At 45.7% G+C, this 19,524-nt stretch overlaps 1 protein-coding gene across 19 annotated transcripts in view; it reads left to right on the top strand.

Moving 5' to 3' along the window:
- The window catches only part of macf1a (microtubule actin crosslinking factor 1a), a 121,289-nt gene that overhangs the window by 70,442 nt on the left and 31,323 nt on the right, over positions 1-19,524 (top strand). For all 19 annotated transcript variants that reach the window (XM_077506343.1, XM_077506350.1, XM_077506349.1 and 16 more), the window contains 22 exons: positions 25-258; positions 591-746; positions 939-1,112; positions 1,295-1,462; positions 1,681-1,878; positions 2,178-2,351; positions 2,435-2,558; positions 2,637-2,836; positions 3,160-3,477; positions 3,998-4,164; positions 4,949-5,105; positions 5,177-5,288; positions 5,446-5,508; positions 5,609-5,847; positions 6,085-6,214; positions 6,295-6,494; positions 6,833-7,325; positions 7,439-8,037; positions 8,214-8,402; positions 9,020-9,226; positions 9,877-10,194; positions 11,022-11,204. In XM_077506343.1, coding sequence (XP_077362469.1) covers positions 25-258; positions 591-746; positions 939-1,112; positions 1,295-1,462; positions 1,681-1,878; positions 2,178-2,351; positions 2,435-2,558; positions 2,637-2,836; positions 3,160-3,477; positions 3,998-4,164; positions 4,949-5,105; positions 5,177-5,288; positions 5,446-5,508; positions 5,609-5,847; positions 6,085-6,214; positions 6,295-6,494; positions 6,833-7,325; positions 7,439-8,037; positions 8,214-8,402; positions 9,020-9,226; positions 9,877-10,194; positions 11,022-11,204 — 4,803 coding nt within the window. The remainder of the gene's footprint in view (positions 1-24; positions 259-590; positions 747-938; positions 1,113-1,294; positions 1,463-1,680; positions 1,879-2,177; positions 2,352-2,434; positions 2,559-2,636; positions 2,837-3,159; positions 3,478-3,997; positions 4,165-4,948; positions 5,106-5,176; positions 5,289-5,445; positions 5,509-5,608; positions 5,848-6,084; positions 6,215-6,294; positions 6,495-6,832; positions 7,326-7,438; positions 8,038-8,213; positions 8,403-9,019; positions 9,227-9,876; positions 10,195-11,021; positions 11,205-19,524) is intronic.

Below are 19,524 nucleotides of genomic sequence, written 5' to 3'. Positions count from 1 at the left end.
GTCTTAGTGTGTGTCTCTTTCCAGGAAGTACAGAAGGACCTCCAGATCAGAGCGGAAGACGTGGCCGAGGCCATCCGCTCGGCGGAGGAATTGTTGGCCGAGCGAGGGGAAAGCTTGAGTGCAGAGGAGCGAGAGGGCCTGCAGGTGGCACTGGCGCGGATGAAAGAGCAGTACGCCGCCCTGACGGAAACAGCCAATGCGTCCGTGTCGGAAGTGGACTCTACCATCAATGCCACGCTGCAGCAAAACACACAGAGGGTAAGATAACATACGACATATTTTAAATTTTATTGAACTTGAAACACATTTAAACTTCCGAAGACACTTAAATGTATTAAAAAAGAAAAAAAAAGTATTCTATAGTGCACAACAAATAAAAAAAAAAAGGTTTGAATTAGTTTATACTCAGAATTTTTTTTTTTTATGTTAAAGGTTTTTGAAGGTTAATTTTTTTTGTGTTAGTAGCAAATGTAACTTGTGTAGCTTTGCCATTTTAGGCTAATTAAAGGAACACAGAAGACAAGTCAAAATGTTTTTGATAAATATATTCTGCCAAGTTCCATCTATATTCATTCTGATTGTCTTTTTAGGCTAAAGCCTTTGAGGAGCTGCAGCAGACCCAGGATCAGATAGACTCCCTGCTGAAGGACTTGTCCGCTGCTCACCAATCTGCAGCTCAAGATGTCACCGACCTGTCGTCCTCGCAGCCTGAAGCCGCCGTCATGTCCCACACGGGGGCATTGCAGGTCCAAACATTCTCCTTCGCAGCAGCTGTCATTATAGTCTGCTCACAAATATTTCAGGATAGTGGATTTTTGGGTGCTTTTTTTTCTTTCAATCTCAGTTTGCAACCTGCAAATTTCACCTCACAAGTACAATATCGCTAACAATCTGTGAGTGACATATCGCTCCATCTTGACGATTTTTCTGTGACACAGGCCGAGCTTCAGAGACTGCAGGCTCAGCAGGCCCAACTTCTCCAAATCAGCCAATCAGCTCGCATGCTGCTGGATCAGCCTGACTCCACGATTCCTCCTGAGGAGAAACGACGTCTGCGGGCCACGCTGGATCAGCTGCAGGCGGAGCACCAGCAGAAGTTACACAGCTGCCAGGTAGACTTAGAAAATGGTCATAATAGTTGTTTCTATGAGCAAAGAGGGACAATATTTAAAATCTCAATCTAAATCAATTAGCAATTAGTGTGGAAAAAAACAAAACTCATTTTTGAAAAACAAAAAATCCAATATCACCCAGCTCTATGATGGGGAATGATGCAATGTCTCATTGCTTCTAGGAGCGACTGAGGAAGTCTGAGTCTCTGAAGGACGATCTGGCAGAGTTTCTCCAGGAGCATGGCGATCTGGGCACCTGGCTAGAGCAGAGTGAGCAGGAGTTGAGATGCTTGGGGGAAGGCGAAATGGATGCTCAAGAACTGAAGAACCGGCTGGAGGAGCACAGAAAGGTACAGCGAAACCTTGTCAATTGCTTGCATTGGTTCGCAATTTACAGCATGGCTCAGACACTCGATCCCATCGATACACTAGAAGGGGATTGCTGTAGAATGCCTCTTTGCACATAATGCAACTTTCTCTACTTGCCAGTAGGTGGTGCTGTTAACTCAGTAATTGTGAGGTGAGAGCCCAAATAGATTCTTCTATACAATCATGAATATGTCAACAGTTGGCCGAGGACGTCATCTGCCACAAGGCCGACCTGCGCTTCGTCTCCATCTCGGGCCAGAAAGTTCTGGACTCGTGTCAAGATGCCCTGGAGCAGCAAGATGGTGACGGCGATGCTACTGCCCTGGAGGCCACCAAGCAGCTGGTGACTGACAAGCTGCAAGACTCTAACCACAGATATACCTCAATCCATGCCAAGGTGAGCACTTTTTTGACAAGATGTGCACAAAAGCTTTGTTCTTGGTGACTTTGGTTTATTTATATGTATGATGGTTAAACATGCATATGGTGCAAGTCATATGGACCCATTTTCAGGACAAAGACTCAAAGACTTAAAGAAAAAAAAAAAAAAGGAGAAACAAAACTAAGTTATTTATCAATTTGTTAGTAAAAATGCTAATAACCTGATGCAAATTAAGCGATTGTTATATGAATACATTTGTATGGTTGGTCATATTACGCTCATGTGCTACACCAACTTGCACTGTTTATGTGCAGTCGTCAGAGTTGGGTGGCCGCCTGTCAGGCCTGCTGGAGCGCTACCAGCAGTACCAGGATGAGGTGGTCTCACTCCACTCGTGGCTCAGCGCCCAGGAACAGAACCAAAGCATCGCCAAGCCCGGCAGAGAAACCGACCCCCATGACCTGCAAAACACCCTGCGTCAAGTTCAGGTACACGCATTCTTGGCGGTTCCCTGCCAAGCTAGTCTCGCCAAATAACATGCTAAAGCAATTTTTTCCCTGTGTGCATTCAGCTGCTACAGGACGAGCTGGCCGAGCGTTCGGTCCAGTTGGAGAAGGTGAAGCGAGCTGGAAGAGTTTTGGTCAGCGCGGACGAGTCTCCCTCCCTGAAGGCTGTAGACATCTTGTGTGCCGCAGGTCCGAACCACCACTACATCACGTGATCACATTTCCAACAGAACCTCTGCTTCCATTAAATGCTCTATCATTGGTCAGATGGTTTGGAGAAGAGGTTCTCGTCTCTGTCGGCGTCCGTATCGGAGCGGGCCGAGCAGCTCCAGACGGCTGTGGCCCAGTCAGTGAGCGTGCAGGAGGGCTTGAAAGCTCTTCTGTCCTGGCTCGACACGCTGGATTTGGACCCTGCAACCGTAGAGCCCACGGCGCAGGCTCTACAGGACGCCCTCACTCAGAACCAGGTAGCAACTCCTTTAAAGTGCTAGGAAGTCATATTAACCTTCAAGGTTAAAAGCCTCCTAGAACATCTGAACTTTATTTGGGGTTAATCCAAGGCACTTAAAATGATTGCAGATGCGTTCAATTCTATTAACATGAGTTGTGATTGGTTAAATGTGAACACAGCCAAATAAACTGTAATTAGGTAACTTTAATTCTAAGTACATGTAAATTTGTACCAGTTTACAAAAAAGTTTTGCATTATAAATTTTAATAGAAAATTATTAGAAGTGTATCCTACCAATGTTTAAGCTTTTTACCAGTTAAAAAAATATTTGTCCCCCAGAAACTTCGTCAGGAGCTCCTCTCCCGGCAAGGCAGCGTGGAGGCCACGCGGGACTCCGTTTCCAAGCTGCTCCAGAGCCCCGATGCCTCCACAGCATCCGGTCTGCAGGGGGCGCTGGGCGAGCTCACAAGACGGTTCGCCGCCGCCCAGGTCAGCCAAGCCGAGCGGGAGGCGGAGCTTAAAACATTGCTACCCAGGCTGGAGAGCTACGAGCGACTGGCGGCCGACCTACGCGTCTTCATCCAGAGTCGTGGCAAGGCTCTGAGCCCGGCGGGGCAGCCTGATCGCAGCGTGGATGATTACAGGCAGACTGTGGAGGTCAGCATTCCTGAACAGTTCCCGGTTGAAAATTTGCACATTAAAAAGGTTTTAAAGTCTTCTGGCTCAAAAAGAATCCAAGTGCGCTTGCTTCAAGTTGGTTACTCTGAGTTGAAGGTTGTTGTAAAACTGACATTTGATATGAAAGAGAATTAAAATGTTTGTATTTAAGTGCTAAAATGTTTAACCGTACCTCTCACACTCTTTTCTTCATTTGCAGTTGTGCTTTGAGGCAACAACACTTTTGCAAAAATGTCTGGCGCATTCGAATTAAATTCCATAGTCACGAGAGGGGTCGTAGAAGTCACTAATTTATCAACAATGCCTTTGCGGTTTGGTAAACCAACCCATCTCTGTTTGCGGCAATGTTGTTAGTGTGCACATCAGCAAGAAAATGCAAAAACTATGAAGGCAACTCAAAACAAACTAGACTGACAAAATCATATTGAATACATTTGAAATAATGGATAAGATTAATCACCCTCCCAGTTTCAACATGCATTGATTGTCCTTTTGACAGGAAGTGAAGTCAGAGCTGCAACAGGAAGCTCCTCAGCTGAAATCTTTCTGCGAGCTGGCGGAAGAAGTCAGCACGTCAAATGTTTTTGGTCGCACGCAAAGTCTCTTGGAATATGTTAAAGGCGTGTCTGATGACTTCAAGCAACTGGAGGACGATGTCAACCAAAGGTAGGAAAAGACAACAAAGGACCCATATATATATATATATATATATATATATATATATTTTGTGTGTGTGTGTGTGTGTGTGTGTGTGTGTGTCTTCATAATGGGCCTGTAACGTTAAAAGCCTATTTTGAGAAGTTGGCCCTCTCTCATGCAAGTGAGCCACTGCTCACCCTGCCCTCTCTCCTCCTGGGCCAATGACATGTACAGATTTTTGATACCATGACAACTGAGGGCAAGCTTTGAAATGATAGAATAATAAACAACAAAATTCACTTTCCCATAATACGTCACCTTGAAAGATGACTTTTAAAAGCACATGTTTTTGGAGCGAGTTGATCCTAATCAATACTTACATCTGACTGGGTTCATCAGTGATAGAGATTTGATTAGATTGAATTTGACATTTTCCCAAAAAAGCTTTTACTCAAATCTGCAATCGACCCGGACCACTGGACACTTTGGCAACCCAGCTTGACCGCTCATCAGCAACATAGTCATGTGAATTTAAATAGCATTAATACTTCTTACAGTACAATGAGCCTTGAAAAGGAGCAGTAATCATCACATGGGTTTAATCGTGATGAAGTTTTTTTTTTTTTGTATGAATTATTCTGAAAAATGGAGTGAAACATCTTTTGGATCAAATTCTGTAAAAGCCTAATGTGTGTCCTCCCAACCTCCAGGGGGCTCATTTGCTGAGAAAAGCTAAAAAGAGGAAAACTAAAATGGTGAGAAGCTATAACGTCTAACTGGGTCCTCCTTTTAATTTTTCCCCTTGGCGCAGACTGGCGGCTATTTTATCATGCGAGCAGCAGCTGCTCCACTTCCGTGGCCTCTCCGGCTCCCTCCTCAGGTGGCTCCAGGCTGCGCAGGAGCAGCTGCCCGCCAAGGAGATCGCCCTGGACACAGAAACCCTGCAGAGGCGAGTGCAGCAGCTGCAGGTGCGTCCGCCTGGTCACATGTGCTGCCTTCCTCTTTAATTCGATGATGATGATGATGATGATGCCTTCAGGAGCTGTTGAAGGAGTGGGAGTCGCAGGCGTCCAGGGTGCAGGAGTTGAACAAAAGCGGCTCTGAGCTGGAGGCACAAGTTATCGAGATCACGGCCCCGCAGAGCAAAGCTGGTATGGTAGTTTTAGCTATGTCATCAGGTTTCATTAACAAAATGAAAACCTTGGTCAGCAATCAGAAACTTAACAAAGAAAATATTAGCTCAGGGCTTTTAATGCGATCATAGTCAAGAGTAATAGTAAAAAAAAAAATTCCCTTTGTGTTTAACAGGCCCTCTCCAAATCAACGGCTCTGCAGGTCCCGGGAGCGTCAACGGCATTCATACTTGCAAAGGTTCGAATGACCAATTGCAACTACTTGCACATTTCATTTGCACTATTAAGCGCAATTTTTCATCCTCAAACCCATCATGTTTCCCGTTTGTGTCCATCAGACCTAACAGATATTCAAGTGGCCGTGGCCGACGTCAACGCCCGACACGAGGCCCTGGGCGTGGACCTGACAGAGCGCCTGGGCCGCCAGCAGGCCTCGTTGGAGCAGAGGCAGCAGGCCAGGCACCGCGCCGAGGAGCTGCAGAACTGGCTGAAGGACAAAGAGAAGAACCTTGCGCAGGGACATGCTGGCTCGCCGTCCAAGCCGGAAGTGGTGCGCGCCCAGGCCCAGGAGAATAAGGTCATTAATGATTTTCATGTCAACGTATCGTTTGGAGTGTTCAGTGAACCTCGGTTTATCGCAGATGTGTACGTTCCATATCTACATAGTCCACTAGCTTAATGCTAACATTTAATAGGAAATAAACAGGTAAATAGGAATTAGCATAGACATTGGTTGTGGTAATATAACCGAGAAACAAAACCTGTAACGGCGTAGGACTCTCCTAATAATGATGTAACATCTAATGATGGCCAGGCGCTGCTGTCGGAGTTGGCCGAGCACTCCGCCAGGGTGGAGGAGCTGAAAGGAACCTTGAGGAAGCTCATCGCTGACAACCCCGACTCCCCCGAGGCCAACACATGGAGGCAACAGCTGCAGGACATCGGTATGTATGACCAAATATTATTGGCAAACAAGACATGGTTCTTTTATTTTTTTCTCACCTTTCTTCACGCCTCCCCTCAGACTCCCGTTGGCTTTCGGCCAATCAGACGGCATCGCGGCGTCAGGCGGAACTGGAGGCTTGCGCCGACCGGCTGGGCAACTTCACGGCCGCGGCGTCGCAGCTCGGCCCGTGGCTGCGTGAGAAGGAGCTGATGATGAGCGTGCTGGGACCGCTCAGCATCGACCCAAACATGCTCAACACGCAGAAGCAACAAGTACAGGTTTGTGTAGCGACACAGCACACACAGGTGTAGCTGAACAATCTAAAAATTCTTAAGATTTGCACCTAATAGGCTCAATTCCTTAAAACCCTAACATGCCATTAGATGGCACCAAAGCCTTGTCTAAATAGGAATTGGTGTGAAAGAAGTATGTTGAAATATGATGCATCTCAAAGCAGATACGAGCTTTGTACAAATGCAGTGGAGGAGCATACAGGTGTACTGAACTGGAATGTTAAATGCAACTGAACTGTACTTAGACTCAGATTCTTTCAGACATCACTAGAGGGAGCCCCACACTTTGAGAATCACTGACGTTGAACATCAACTTGTTCTAGTTCATGCTGCGGGAGTTTGAGACCCGTCGCCCACAGTTCGACCAGCTCACCCAGTCGGCCGAGGGCATCCTCTCACAGACGCAGGACCCCAAGGAGCTGGAGGAAGTCCGGGCCGAACTGGACTCCGTCTCCAAACAGTGGCACGACCTGACGGGCAAGCTGGCTCAGCGCTCGGAGCACATCGACCAGGCGCAGGGCACCAGCGAGCGCTACCAGGCGCTGTTGCGTGAGCTCTCAGCCAGTGTGGCGGCACTGGCCGAGCGCCTGGACGGCCAGGCGGAGTTGAGCGCGCGCCCCGAGGCGCTTAGGCAGCGCCTTCAGGAGACGGGTGAGATCCGCGCCGAGTTGGAGAGGCGGCGTGACGAGCTCGCAGAGGCCGAGCGGCTATGCGAGGAGCTGAGCACCATCGTGGCTGAGCCTTATCTGAAGGACGAGCTGAAAAAGAGGCTGGAGAGTGTCAGCGCGCCACTCAAGAGCTTGGAGGAACGCGCAGGTGCGGATTTTTTCAGTGGACTCCTGAATGCTAAAATATTTCGTAGCTGCAGCCTTATTTAGCCTTCTGGTTAACCAACAAAAGCCGCTCAAAACTTTTTGTCCTCTCCCCAGCCGACGGTCTGTCTCAGCTGCAGGCTGCGCTGTCCTCCACACAGCAGTTCCAGCAGATGTTCGAGGACGTGCGCTCGTGGCTGGACCAGCAGGCGGAGCTCCGGGACTCTTCGTTGGACGCGCTGCCCTGCCGTCCCGAAGCGGTCCGCTCACTGCTGTCCGCTGCCGCCGACCTCCAGCGCACTGTCGCCGCCCAGCGAGGATCCTACGAGCTGATACAGGCTGAGGGCGCCTCACTGTTGGCCGCCCTGCCCGTCGGCGGGGACGAGCGCACCGCACTGCAGTCCCGCCTGACCCGCTTGCGGCAGGACTGGGAAGATGTCAACGGGAGGCTCTCGGAGCGGGAAAGCCGACTGAAAACCACACTGAACAAGGCAGAAAGCTACCAGCGACACAAAGCGGACTTTGCGCCCTGGCTGGATGAATGTGAGGAAAAAGACGCGGAGATCCAGCCGTCGCTCGACCCGGCGGGTCTGGATGAGGCCCTGCAGAAAGCCAGGGGGCTTGCCCTGGACCTGGAGAGACGACAACCCCTGTTGGAGGCCTTCAATGTTGCCGCCGATCAGCTGCTGGAGCAGTGCTGCGTCGGAGAGGACGAGGTACTTCCTGTCCCTGACTTAATAAAACCTTTCCCATGAGTCATTTCAGTTTTAATTTTGTAGTTCATTAAACTTTACAAACGCAAATAATGGGCACAACAACTGCCATATCTGCAACAGTAGTGGGACGTGCTGTATATCAACACATGCTAACCATGAACCGACGTTCTCTTTAGGTCCGAGACGAGAAGGCGCAACTGAACCGACGTCTGGACGTCCTCAGCGAAAGTCTCCTCGGTCGCACGTCACAGCTGGAGGAGCTCTCGGGCCGCCTCAAGGAGTTCGATGAGGGTCGACAAGCGGTGGAGAGACGCCTGGAAGCCACCAAGCACCAGATCGAAGTCCAGGAGGCCCTTGGACCTCAGGTAAGTCAAGATGCTGATTTTCAACTATCTAGCCAGTTACCTACAGTACAGGCCAAAAGTTTAGACACACTTTCTCATGCAATGCATTTTCTTTTTTTTTTTCAGGAATATTTACATTGTAGATTCTCACTGAAGGCATCACAACTATGAATAAACACATACTTAAAAAGGGTGAAATAATTGAAAACATTTTATATTCTAGTTTCTTCAAAATAGTCATTCTTTTCTCTGATGATTTTTTTTGCACACTCTTGGCAGTCTCTCGGTGAGCTTCAAGAGTCACCTGAAAAGGTTTTCCAACATTATTGAAGGAGTTGCCAGAGGTGAAAATGCCAAGAGTGTGCAACACAGTAATCAGAGCAAAGGGTGGCATTTTGAAGAAACTAGAATATAAAACGTGTTTTCAGTCATAACTCCACGTGTTCATTCTTAGATTTTGATACCTTCAGTGAGAATCTACAATGTAAATAGCAATGACAGTAAAGCAATTGACACGTTGAATCTGGTGTGTCTCAACTTTTGGCCTGTACTGTTTATTAGCAGACACAACAATAAACAGCTCAATTCAACTTTTTAATTGTAAATCTTGTATAAACCTCCTAATGTAAAAATTTCAGGCGTGTAGCGCGAAGAGCCTGGAGAGGCTGAGGAGCCAACAGGAGAACCTTGCATGCCTGCAGCCTCAGGTAGTCTACCTGCGGGATCTGGCTCAGGGACTGGTGCAGGACGCCCCCCAGACGTCGGAGGGCAGCGATGAGGGCGCGCAGAGGCTGCAGGAGCAGGCCAAACACACCCAGAACGAGTTTGACGACGTCAGCAGCAAGGTAAGAATACGTTTATAACGCACTGCCATTTGTTATGGTCACATTGATGGACGACAACACAATATTTACATATATTCTTGCTCTCTGTGTGAACAACAAATATGAAAACGGCAAAATATGGTGCTACACTCATGGCGTGCAACTCAAAATTTAGAATTGCTTGAAAATTTAATGTGCAGTGGTGGTGTGAATAGTAACCCTCAATTTAGCAAGAATTCACTCGAAGTGCATATTTGAAGATTACAGTAGTCTAAATATTAGCATAGCATGCTAGTTGAATGAGTGATACTGCACAGCTGAGCTAAACAGTTTACAACAAATGCATTAATCACACTGAAAGAAAACAGAGCTACTGAAACAGTTTGGCTTTTTAACTTCCTGCGCCCGTATATGGTCATTGTGGACTTTGGAGTGCTTGAAATGCAAACTAGTGGTTGTCACCAGCTGCCCTGCTTTATTTACATCTCAACGGCCGCTTCATTAGGCACACCTGTACGCGGTCAGATTTTATGCAAATACAGTATGTACTAGTGTATCTAATATTTTAAACAGTGAGTACAACACATAGTTATGTGTGTATATCTATACAGTATGTACTGTATATGTGTATGAAGCAAACAATCCAAAAAATAAATACATTTTCTCCTCAGCTGGAGCAATGTTGCTCCACACTGGAGTCGCGTCTGCACGGCGTCGGCGAGGTCCAGTCGCACGTGCGTGACGTCTTCTCGCGCCTGGCCGACCTGGACGACGAGCTGGACTCGTTGGGCCCCGTCGGACGCGACGCAGACTCGCTGGCCTCGCAGGCGGACACCCTTGGGGGCTTCCTGTCCCGTCTGGCCGCCCTCCGCATTGAATTGGAGACACACGCCAACGAGTGCACGGCCATGCTGCGCCGCGAGGGCTCCTCGCCAGACCTGCTGGCTCTCAGGCGCGAGACGGAGGCGCTCAGTCGGCAGGCTGGGAAGGTGAGAGGAAGTAGGGGATGTGATTTTGTATGAGGTAACAGTAATGAAACACCAATTACAAAGGCTGCATACAAAGGAATCTACAATATATCCTCTTACAGACTCATATTATGAATGCAATGAATGAAAAGTAAAAACAAAGTAGGAAAAATAGAAAAATCATTGCCAAAATGTGAGCAAAAGTACCACAAAGTTGCAAAGTAAAAATGTGTTAACAATACTAAATAGACTTTGTAAAATACAAATGTATAAAATGTATTTTTGCAAAATACCCTCGTGATGATAAGCAATTCGTAAAACGAAAAACAATGTAAAAAATATGTTTGCAAAATATAAAATATATCAAAAATGTTGAACGATAAACTACATTGTAACTACAAATTTGCATAAATTAAAAATTATGAAAGAAAATTTAAAAGCTTTTTTTACCCCCAAAATTAGGAAAAAAATGGCAACAGGTGAAAGAAAAATACATTGGAAAATACAAAAGTATAAAATAAATGTGCAAAATGTTTTTTGTTTTTTTTTTACAAATAAATTTCCAAAATATGAAAGAAAATGTAAAATGAATATTTTCAAAATTAAACTGACATTTTATTTACAAAATCACGTTGCAAATTTTCATGAATTATAAAAATTGTCAAGATAGAGAATTATGACATCAATATTCAAAACTCATTTACAAAACTAAAAGCAAAGTGACAAAATTTAAAGAAAATTAAAGTAAAATTACAAAACGGAAGAAATTGACAAAATGTGAACGATAGTGATGTTTTCAAAATACTTTTGACCATCAAACAAACATGACACGCGTATGTGGATTTCAGCTGAACGAGCGCAGCCAGTCGCGTCTTGTCCAGATCCAGGACGCCTCCGAGCGGGTGGGCGACTTCTACCGTTTGGTGGGCGAGTTGCAAGGCCTGCTGGGAGCCGCCGAGGAGGGTCTGAACGCACAGGCGGCGGTGGGCTCCGAGGTGGACGTCATCAAGCAGCAGCTCAACGACTTCAAGGTTGGACTTTCCTCACTTGTCTTTGCTGCTGCTCCTGTTTTTACACTTCTGACTTCCCACACAGAACCACCCCCTTCTCCTACCCGCCTAAAAATACGAGCTCCTCTTGAAAAATGCCACTTGTGCTCATGAATCTACCTTCCACTATATTGTTGCTGTGTAACTTTGGTCCCTAAAGCAAATTGACTTTTTAGAATCTTTGTGTTATTGTGATTCACCATAATAGATGCTGCAGCATACCCCAAAAACGAGAAAATGTATTTGTATTGGTTGTCCCAAGCACGAGCCTCCCAAAATCTCACTCCATAGCGCCCTTTGGAAAGTAGATATTTAAGAAAAAAAATAATTTCACCAATCACCATTAAATTGGGTGGACACGTCATCAATCATAACAGGATGCACAAAAACGTTTCAAGGACCCATGCCCAAAATTGAGCAGAAAGTCAGCCATTTTGATTTGAAGCATTTTGGGCAAATTCCATGACTCGTATGTTAACAAACTCCTAGTTGGAAATTAGCTGGCATAGGCAAAATGGCTTTTTCAAAGCAAAATGGCTGACTTGGCTTCCATACCATACGTGCCGTTATGATTAACATATCTGACTCAATTTTGTGTCGACCACTGAAACTGTTCCCCGGGAGAATTTATTCAAACTTTCCACCAGAAATTGGCACTTGACACTATTAACTTGTTGCTGCGTTTTGATTGGGCCATTTAAATGTTGAACGTGACCATCTCGTGTCCTTGTGTTACACTTGAAAAAGCGTAGCCGACCGCAGGAATGTGCTTTACAGGCACCACTCTTTGCTTTTTTTATTACTTTTTTTTTTTCTCACAGGCGTGCATGCTGCCCTTTCGGCCGTCACTAAAGAGCACATTTTATGGCTGTGATGTCACTTCCTGTGTGTGTGTGTGTGGGTGTGCGTGGGCGTGTGTGTGTGTTTGAGTGAGGGCCCAGGAGACATGATAGTGTCCGTGTGTCGTTTTCCAAAGTGATGGATGGCTCATATGAAACGGCATTTTGAAACATTCCGGCGTTCTTTTCTTTCTCCCGGCCAGTGGAGAAAAAAGAAAGTTAGCTCCTCCGCTGTTGCGAGCACGCGTAGGAGGATGGAATAGCGCTGGCCTCCATTTTCAGAATCTCATCTTTTCTCCTCATTCTGCACCTTTGACAAACTCCCACAATTGTCACACGCACGGAGCTGAATCGGTAGAATTTTGTGTTTCATGGTGAGTTGTCAAACTTAGTCACCAAATGTCTTCTGGAGACTTTTTTTTTTTGTAGGCGTACTCATGATAAACGTGCCTAGCAAATTTCAAGTAGTAGTTTTTTTTTATTTTTATTTATTTTTTTATTTTTTTATTTTGGAAGTCGAGCAGCATCAGATTAACTTGGGGCATATATAGTCCAGTTTGTGTGGATGTAGTTAAGATTAGCAGCCAAGATGTCCCATTTTACTTCCTATATGTGGGGCAAAGTGTGCTAAAACTTTTAACGCTGCTATTAAAAGTTGGCGATGGAATAAATGAAACAACTCCCTCCCTTGTCACTCCCCATGTGCATGTAAGCGATCCCCCTCCATTCCGAAATCTGTCTGGCCTCCCCTCCCCCGATGGGCCCTTTCCCAATCCACAGCCATGATGTCATCCTGCCTCAAAGAATGGGTGGGGTGCAAAGAACGAGGCGAGGGGGGGCTTTCATTTAAACATGGCCGCCGGATGCTTCTGATTCCTTGCCGTCTTTTTCCGGACGGCGCAGGAATCTCAGCTGTCTGCACGCACGCACACACTTATGCTTACACATATTAGGGTGTGGCATCAGCCCCCCACCACTCAACCTGTGGCTAACACAGTTACATGCACAGGCACACACACTTTAGCTACAGTTGGATATTCCCAAAGACATCCTAATCGTGTACGCGTGTTAAATGTGTTTTGTCTGTTTTTGTTTTGCGTGTTGGTGTAGGTGTGTGTGTGTGTAATTGATAACTGCACATCTTCCACCCCCACTTTCTTTTCACGCCGTACACCTCCCCTACTAACATGAATTCATTCTCCACCTCGCCGGAGTCTCCATGGAGAACCTTTTAGCCAATGAGTCATTGTGACACACACGTACACACATGCAGTGTCTATTAGATAATGGGTCTAAGCGCTGCGCTAAAGTGGGTCAGACGAGTTGTCCCGTCCCCTCTGCAAAACTGGAAATTGACCCGAGAAATGGAGGCAAAAGTAATTGGACGCTATCTCCCGATTCATAAATCAATGTTGGACTGAAGCGCCAATTCTTAAACAAGTTTTAATTGATCATCCCATTAAAGCTGCAATATGGAGGATTTCCCCCCCAAAATATCTTAACAATAGCCTTTTTATTTGACTATTTCTAACTTAAAAAAAAAAAAAAAAAAAGCAGTAGCGATTTGAACATTTTTTGAAATTTTAAATCTTCCATATAGCTGCTTTAAGGGTTCTTTTTCCTGTTTTGTTGAGGTTCCTGGAAAACTTGATTTGTCTGGCTGACTTTATCCTGCGTCTCTCTCCCTCTCTCTCATCTCCTGTGTGTCAAATGAAGAAGCTTCTATGCTCTATGATTCAACTAAATATTTCAGAATTGGTATGTGTGCGTGTTTGCTCCACTTCCAGGTTGTGTGTTGCCTCAGCTGTTGTGAATTAGCTTTGTATGCCAAGGCTCAGGCCCGCCTACTCACTTTTTTTTTTTTTTTTTTTTTCTTTTCATTAGCGATGAAATTTAACATCTTTTGTCTTGGAAGAAGGTCAACTATTAGGAAGGTCCATGTAGTGTCCCTGTTTTACACACACACACTTTTTTTTTTTTTTTTTTCCTGTGTATGTGTGTTTAAGCACAAGCGTACTGTCAAGTGTTTACGACGTGGAAAGTCCTCACTGCATTATTCACACGTGCGTCTCAAACTTGGTGCGTGTTACATCTGTGTGTACGCGTGTGTAGACATACTTTCCATGAAGTTGTGTGTCCGTGAGGAATCAGGCCGCTGAGTTAATGTTCAACTTAAGGCAAAGAAGAAGAGGATGAGTCAGGAAGACGTTGATGGTTGCTGAAAATGAGCACGCTGTTGCTTTAAGAGGTTCCGATATAAGCGTGAATGAACGGCAAAAAGAAAGGTCAGCAGCGTTTTACTGTTATACTGCAAACAAATAAATAAGTTGCATCTCAACTCAACTTTATAAAGGCAAGGCAAGTGTATTTGTATAGCACATTTCATACACAAGGCAACTCAGTGTGCTTTACACAAGGAAAGAACACATAAGCATCAACAAACAGTAGTTAACATTCAGAGGAAGAAGAGAAAATAAAAGTAGGTTACAAAATTTACTAAAAGAGCATACATTGACAGTGTTAAAACATTATTAAAAATAATTTAAAACAAAAAACAAAAAAACATGATTAATGAAAGCTGTTTAAGAGTCCTTAATCAAAGGTATGAGGGAAAAAAAGCTAAATTTTTAACCTGGATTTAAAAGCATTTCCACTCTGGACGGACTTGTCTTCTGTTGGCAGCATATTCCATCTGTGTGCAGCATAACAGCTAAATGCAGCTTCACCATGTTTGCTTCGAACTCTGGGTTCCACGAGTTGGCCCAAGTCTGTAGCTCTCAGAGCTTTGCTGGGTTTGTACTCAATCAGCATTTCTTCGCTATATTCAGAACCCAAACCATTCAGTGATTTATAGACCAGTAGCAGAATTTTGAAATCTATTCTACAGCTGATTGGGAGCCAGTGTAAAGCCTTAAGGACTGGAGTGATATGTTCTGATCGCTTTGTTTTGGTCAGAACTCGAGCTGCAGCTTTCTGAATGAGCTGCAATTGTCTCATGTTCCCTCAGGGACTTAGAGCTGTCGTGATGATGATGATGATGACGATGATGATGATGAGATAATTAAAGGGAAGCCCTCGCCTAATCACATTTAGGCTTGACCACATCCCCCATCAGTGAGGGTCAGACGGTCACTGTCAATAAGGGAGGAGGCGGGACAATGTGTCATTTAAATTAGTTTAATCCTTTTATTGCCTCTGTTGTCCTTTTAGCACCTCCACTTATGCGAGCAGCAGGCGGAGCCAAGGCTTTTTGGAGTTGCTTTGTTCCTCATTCATTCGTTATTCTTGGACCAAATAAATTGCCATTTTGGAGACTTTCTCATCATCAAAATGAAACAAAAACTTCAAATTTAAGCCCTTGAAGCCAGTTTTTCACCCTGAAATTTGTTAGGCAGATATCGCATGAGTAGTTTCACTTCGCAACATGAAATTTTGCCGACATGTCTGTCATGAGTAGACGCACAAAAAATGTCTCAAGATTCCATGTCTAAAAGCGATTTGGGAATATACTATTGTTTTTCCATTGCGTGTTGTTGGAGCCTGGCAGCAAAGTTAAATGACTCACCATAAATCACAAAACTCGAATAACACAACTCCATAAAGGTCAGAACTTGACCAAATGTCTTGTGTGTGCTGGTGGCACCTTAAGAGATTTATAGGTGCCCTCTACAGTAATAACGCCGCCCCTAACGCGCCTTCGTAGTCTATATTGGAGTCCTCTGTCTGACTTTCGTTTCTCCTATTTTCTTATTTTTACCTCGCATGTCCTCCATGCTAATAAGTCTGCTTTGAAATGGTGGAGGAAGGCTTGTGGGCATGCAGGTGATCACGCGAGATGTTGTGCATGTGTGCGTTTGTACGTGGGTGTGTGCAACAAAGCGGCGACAAACCCCTTTTGTTTCCAAAAAGACGTTTGCCTGAGACGCAGCAGTGACAGCTGCAGCGCAACTGAATGTGTGTGTGTGTGTGTGTGGGTGTGTGTGTGTATGTGTGTGTGTGTACGGTTGTGTGTCTCTGTGTTGGCAGTTGCAAAGAAAGACTGGTGTATTTAGCACATTTGACATGCAGGCCACGGGTGCGACAGTCGAGTGAGGCTTCTATGCTGGTGTGCGTTGTTGATGTGGTGGTGGTGGTGGTGGTGAGGGTCCGAGGAGGTTGCGATGACTTGTGTGCAAGGGGCAGAGGTGGGTAGAGTTGCCACAATTGTGCTGATGCTGAAGTAAGAGTACTATTGCTTTAGAATGATGTGAGTCAAGTACACAGTAGCAGGCAGTTCTCCAAATATTTTAATATTTAATATTAATGTTAAATATTAATATATTATATTTAATATGAATATTAAATATGAATATTAAATATTACATTTCAATTTTTTGTAAAATATGTTCATTTTTTATATTTTAATATTTAACAATATTAATATTTAACTATATATATATATATATATATATATATATATATATATATATATATATATATATATATATATATATATATATATAAAAGTCTTGTACAATATGTACAATAAGGTTTGGAAAAACTTTTATAGTATACGTTTTACTGTGGTACGTGAGAAAAATCACACTTGGTTGCCCCATGTACACCAGTTGGGAGCTAACTAAGCTAACAGAGATGCTGCTACTTGGTGGACCAAGGAGGCGGAAGTACACATGTCTTCTTTGGAAGCCTGAAACTTTAGATAACATGGTGAGAACAATGTGGCAGCGCTTTAAGGGGATAGCGGGTTACTGTGTCACTCGCTCGAGGTCTGCTCCTATGTTTTATGTGGAATTCTGAAGAGCCAGACCACTGAACCCCGTACGCAACCCCACCCACCCCCACCCGGCCACTCGGCCTCTCCCGCTGACGCCCTCCCTGGTCTCCCCCAGACAGGATTGAGTTTCAGTCGGGAATGCGCAAGTGGAGCTTGTGTGTGAATCACCCGCTTTTGTATGTGTGTGTTTAATGCACTTAATTGAAGCATAGGAGGAGCTCAACAAAGCCTGGACTGTTGCTTTGGCGGTGGAAAAGTTGCTCGTTCAATCACGTGTCAATTCTTTCTCTGCTATGTGTGTGCTCTCACTCTCAGTGGAGCTTTTTGTGCTCCGAGAACGGCGAAAGTGGCATTTTTACTATAATTCCTGCTATACTGGCGAGCCTTGTTTTGCTTGACTTATTCCTCCTCTAATTGTTTGGTGTGTTGCTTCTCCACGGTATTTCCTAAGCAAATAACTTTCTCTCCCGCTCCGATCTGTTGTTCCCTTTTTATTTTTTTGTGCAAGACAGGAAACCGGCATGATTGGAGCACTTCCTGTGTTTTAATATCCGTGCAGGAAACAGAACAAACGGAGCTGAATTCAAATACAAACAGCGAGTGAGGGAGAGCGAGGGCGAGAGAGAGGGGGTGGGAGTTGCAGAGAGAGCGAGAGTGAGATTTTTTTAGCAGCTGCAAACCATTTGAGTTGCTGTGCGGCGGCCTGAGAAGAGGCAGAGAGCACAGCTTGGCAGCACACACGGCAGAAAGAAAAGAAAAGGAAAGGAGGAGAAAAAGGGGAACTGCGTGGCACTTTGTTTCCCAGAGAGGGAGAGAAAGAAGGAAGCCGGCGGGGGAAACAGCGAGAGGAGCGTCTTGGGATTTTGTTGCGCTAACGAGGGGGGAGGACACCGTCAGCAACCCCAAAAGCTGGCAGCGGGGCTGGGAGGACTGTCTGGGTTTTTGCCCCCCTGGATACCATCCCGACGCTCATTGCCTGGATTGGGATTCAACACCCTCCCGCCCCCTTTCCTTTATTTTGATCTCCTCCTGAGAAGAACCTGCCTGCTTTGGAGTTGCTGGACCACCTCTCCCCCAGGAGCTGTGGATGAACCTGAGATGAGAGAGAAATGAAGCTGCTTTGAAACTGGGATTTACCTGCAAGGGGACAACACTTTTTCTTCTTTTGTTCTTCATTTTGATTAAGTGTTGGACTGTCTTTTCTTTTTTTTTTTATATTTCTGTGGCACTGAATCGTCTTGGAATCCTGAAACAAATCCCAGATTCATTGTGACGGGATGAAGGACAGTAAGCAGCATTGACATTCTTCTTTTGCACTTTCCACAACCTCGTTCCTTGCAGATAATTGTGTGGCTTTTGTCACCTTAAAAGGAGAGTTTTGCACTTCCCACTGCACGTTGCCACCTACATGGGAAAGCAGCATGCTGGAGCTCGGGAAGAACCACATATCATCCACAGAATGACTTTTTCTTTCTGACTATGGATGAGGACGTCACCGCCACGCTCCTCTCTCGTCAAGGCGACACAAAGGGATGTTATCGCCTTGCTTTGGACTTTGTACCTCTGAGAGGCGGAGGAGATGATAACTCTTTCTCCCTCGCACAGCACCAGCAGCCTTCTCTCCTCTTAAATAAACACGACTTGTGATTAATATGGTGCCGAGAGGTAGGGCAGCTTGTGTCGCTCCCTCACCGGTGCCACGCAGCATCACACAAAGACCACACAATTGCACAGCTGTTGAGGTGACATAGTGTATGAGAGCTTTCCCGGGTCTTGTCCAGCTTCAAATGTACTCTTTGGTTTTGTGGATTTCTTCAGAGCGACTGTCTTTTTGTGTGTTGTTTTTTATTTGCAATCTCCTGCAATTCAAACAAACTTGCACGGTGCTTTTTGCGGCACATCAAAGCCATTGAGGGCAACATGGGGAAGCCCCTGAGTCGACCCGACTGTCTCCAGCAGAGTCCCCGCTGTCTGGGCAAAGGCGATGAGGATGAGGCCTATATCGAGGATTGCTACGTCCCACAGAGGTCCATTTACGACACAATGCGCATCAATGAGCAGATTGATCAAGGGGCCAAACTGTGCCAACCTTCACGGAGCACTCTGGGCTCGGGCGGGGAGATACGAGGTGAAGGGAGTACGCTTTCCAGCAATGGAACTATCGGAGCTGACCTTGGAGGTGTTTTTGTCTCTCGGGCTGTGGAAAACCACGGAGGAGCCAGGAAACTGGACGAGAGGGTGATTTTTGATGCCCTAAAACTGACTGGCGATGCTCAGATCATTTCCCCGCCTGTGGGCATTGTGAGTTCAGGTCTGACTAATCCGCCTTCAGTGTCTGCTTCAGGAGTATCACTGGTGGCCAAGAGGCGTCATCAGGCCGGAGAGAAGCGGGACAATCCGAACCGTCGCTCTTGGAAAGCTTTTATGCCGCCAACTTTTCCAGAGTTTGCAGAGCGATTGGAGTTTGTGTCAGTCGAATGTACAGAAAAGCGTTCGTCTGCGGCAGGCCTTCCTCACTCTCCTCTTTCACCTGTTCAGCTGTCTCACCCGTCCACGCCGACCTCCTCCACACCTACCTTACCTCCTTACACGCCCTCGCCGTCCTCATCTGCCCCTCACACGCCTCCCGTCTCTTCCTCACCCACTGTTTTCCCTGTGCAGACGCTCCTGCAGCATCCCAGTAAACCAA

This window comes from Festucalex cinctus, chromosome 19 (genome assembly GCF_051991245.1).
Source record: "Festucalex cinctus isolate MCC-2025b chromosome 19, RoL_Fcin_1.0, whole genome shotgun sequence".
Taxonomy (NCBI): domain Eukaryota; kingdom Metazoa; phylum Chordata; class Actinopteri; order Syngnathiformes; family Syngnathidae; genus Festucalex; species Festucalex cinctus.
The sequence above is the reverse complement of the archived record's forward strand: the minus strand, read 5'-3'. Positions and strand labels throughout refer to the sequence as shown.